Below are 3,151 nucleotides of genomic sequence, written 5' to 3' on the forward strand. Positions count from 1 at the left end.
TTTGGCTCCAGTACCAGGCTGCCCAAAGGTACGGGCACACAGCCTCTGGCTCAGGACTGACCTGTCTTGCAGGGAGAGCCCACATCTATCTGCAAAGAAGCAAAAAGAGCTTGTTTTGCTTAGGAGAGGCAGAAGAGCCTCGCTGTCTACACGTGTGGGCAACGGGGGGAATCAATTGGCAATGGGACGTTGTCTGTGGAAGACCAACGACAAGAGAACCGAACAAGTTTAGGCCGAAAAGTAGGAGAATGTGTTTTTCCATCACAGCAATGAGATACCAGGACCGCTTCTTAAAATAAATGCTAAGCTTTTAAGTTTGATTCACTTATAGGAAGTATTTTATAACACAGTTGGGTGGTTGGACACAGGAAACCAGGGGTAGCTCTGGGTTCTTTCAAACAGCCTGAAATCACAACAGAGCTCTGGTGCAACACCCAGAGGGGGACACATTGCACTCCTGGAAGGCTCAGACACAAATCCAGGTCTGAAATACAAGACTGAAGTCCAGCTTTGCAATATATTCCTTAGGTAGCTCACATTTCCTATCTAATCTCTATTTTCTCCAGGCTAACCGATAGGTTTCCACACTTCCCTTGTCTAGAGTTTTGATTCACAGAAGATAACTCTGTCTTTGGCAGACCTTTCTTGCATGTTATTCCATTTTCCACTTACCCCTACCTAGTTGATATTTCTTTCCTTCAAAATTGATTCTAAAGCTTTGCATGTTAGACCAGACTAAAATTTCTGCGGTTCTTAAACGCCAATTATTTTCTATTTTTGATTGTATGCTTCATCATCATTCATTTATCTAAAATTCGCAATAGTAAACCTGTAAATTAATATACCAGTAAGTTCAGAAATCTTGGCTGAATATTTATTTCAAAATTCCCACCTATCATTTTCTGCTTGCTCTCCTGGTGGCTTAGGTTAACTTTGGAGGAAGAATTAAGAGCTGGATATCATTGGAAAATTTACAGAGACGATGGGCAAACGTCTTACACATCTGTCACCTCTCACAAAAACTTCTTCTAGATGTTAAATTCTGATTTTCCTTGCACACATTTTTCATTATTCTATATTTAACCTCTGTGTAGCATGTTTTGGAGAAACAGTTTCTGTTTCCTGGACTTTGAAATAACCAGGAAAGAGCCTGCTCTTCGCATTTCTCATTGTAAGGGCTCTGTGGACAATGTTCCCCGCTACTTCAGCTGACCAATGAATTACCACGCAGTTTTTCTTAAATTCTCCTACATTTTCTTCTCCCCATGGCCTACCTGGATCAGCGTCTCCAGCTCCAGCTGGGTTACACAAACGTGCTCCCGGAGAAAGTCGGCCTTCTCCAGCGCAATCGTGTTCTTCTGCAGGCTTTCGAAGGGCCGCTCCAGGCCACTGAACACCACTCCACCGATCACCAGGTAGAGCACCACCACGAAAAAGATGGCCACCACCGTTTTCCACTTCATGACTGTCTGCAGGCCTTGGGAAGGGGCTTCCATGGTAGCAACGACAGTGGCGCGGGAGGGAACCGAGAGGCGTGGAGCTGCGTGAGGCCCGTTCGGTTTGGGCTCAGGCTCGCAGGCTGGCACTGGGGAGGGAACAGCCACTGAAACACAAAGTGGAAACACCTTGTCAAAATCAAATCCCTATGGACCGTGACGTTCACATACAACTTTCCTAAAGACTTTTTTCAAACCTCTCACATAAACCATGTTATTTGCATAGATGCGATTCTCCTCATCTGTGTCTTGTCCATCCATACGCAAGCCATCTCAGTGGTTTGCTTCACCCATTGCCTCTAGAACTGGACAGGACAGTTGCACACACAAAAACTCTACAAGGATGCAGAAATCCATTTATCCAGTAAGAATATGATTTTTTTTTACTAGTTAGGATACAAATTACACAAGGTGGTGTTTGGTGAGACACCCTGGCAGTAATTTACGTCATTAAATCATAATACTAATAGTATTAGAAGTGCTAGCAAATTAAACTGTTAATGATCAGTGATCACTCCCCAGCCTGGTATTGACAGAAACAGAAAACGCTTTGCAAACCACAGTGCTCACCAACATTATTTGCATGGATTCACAAAACCATCACTTCTGAAAATGTTCTTAAAGCCCAGAAGCTTGACAAATTTTAGCATACATTGTTCTTGAGCCACACCATACTAGGTATCTGAGGTCAAAGGCATTCACATGCCTGGAACAACGATGGACCTCCCAGTCTGAGACTGCCATGTATAGCCTGTGTGACCTTAGCAATACATCAGAGCTCTGGCAGGGCAATAAGCCTTGACTTCCAGCCAAACTCATTAGCCCAACCACTGTGTCAAGCTACCAAGGCATCCATATCAAAGCTGGCTCGCCCCCAAATAACTCAGGTGTCTCAGCACCACACTTCCCCACTCTCTGTTGCCAGTGTTGGCAATGGCAGGATGAGGCCAGGCTCCTCAGCATCCACTGGTATAATGGCACCACACGCAGGTTTTAAAGATGCTGGATTCCTTTTAAACCAAATCCCTGCTGTAATTTTACCATGGTGCATCCTATAATTTCTTTGAAACTGGATTGATTAATTTCATATCAGACCTAGCTCAGATTACAGTTAAAATACAGTCACTTCAGCTGCATTCTCTGGACTTATTCCCAAGGTGCCTTTGGTGTTTTGCTCAGAAATTAAAGCAAAAGGATTTACAACATCTGATCAGAGCGGCACTGTAAACTGATTCTGTAGAATTTGAACATACAATGTGATGACACCTTCAGTGTGAAATGGGCTACAACTCCCAATAGAAACCATTTTATTTTATTAAATAATTTAGGAACTCAGCTGTTCAAGCTTTAAAGCTGATCCAGTCCAACCCCTGCAGTCAGCAGGGACATTGGTACCAGATCAGGTTGCTCACAGCCCCATCAAGCCTGGCCTTGAATATCTCCAGGGATGGGACCTGCACCACCTCTGGGCAATCAGTGATCCACCACCTCATGGTGAAGAGCTTTTTCCTCATATCCAACCTAAATCTCCCCTTTTCTAGTTTAAAACCATCACCCCTCATCCTATCTCTACATATCCCTGTAAACACTTTCTCTCCAGCTTTCTTGCAGGCCCCTTCAGGTCCTGGAAGGTCGCTATAAGGTCCCCCTGGAGC

General features: G+C 44.3%; 1 protein-coding gene across 1 annotated transcript in view; it reads right to left on the minus strand.

Moving 5' to 3' along the window:
• Window positions 1–1,757, minus strand: part of LOC104536076 (potassium channel subfamily K member 10-like) — a gene marked incomplete at its 3' end in the record, with an annotated part of 13,460 nt that extends 11,703 nt beyond the window's left edge. The window contains exons 1-2 of the mRNA XM_010178601.1: window positions 1,694–1,757; window positions 1,275–1,603 (exon numbers count right to left, since the gene is read on the minus strand). Coding sequence (XP_010176903.1) covers window positions 1,275–1,603; window positions 1,694–1,757 — 393 coding nt within the window. The remainder of the gene's footprint in view (window positions 1–1,274; window positions 1,604–1,693) is intronic.
• Window positions 1,758–3,151: the final 1,394 nt, after the last annotated feature.

Source organism: Mesitornis unicolor, unplaced genomic scaffold (genome assembly GCF_000695765.1).
Source record: "Mesitornis unicolor isolate BGI_N332 unplaced genomic scaffold, ASM69576v1 scaffold12332, whole genome shotgun sequence".
Classification (NCBI taxonomy): Eukaryota; Metazoa; Chordata; class Aves; order Mesitornithiformes; family Mesitornithidae; genus Mesitornis; species Mesitornis unicolor.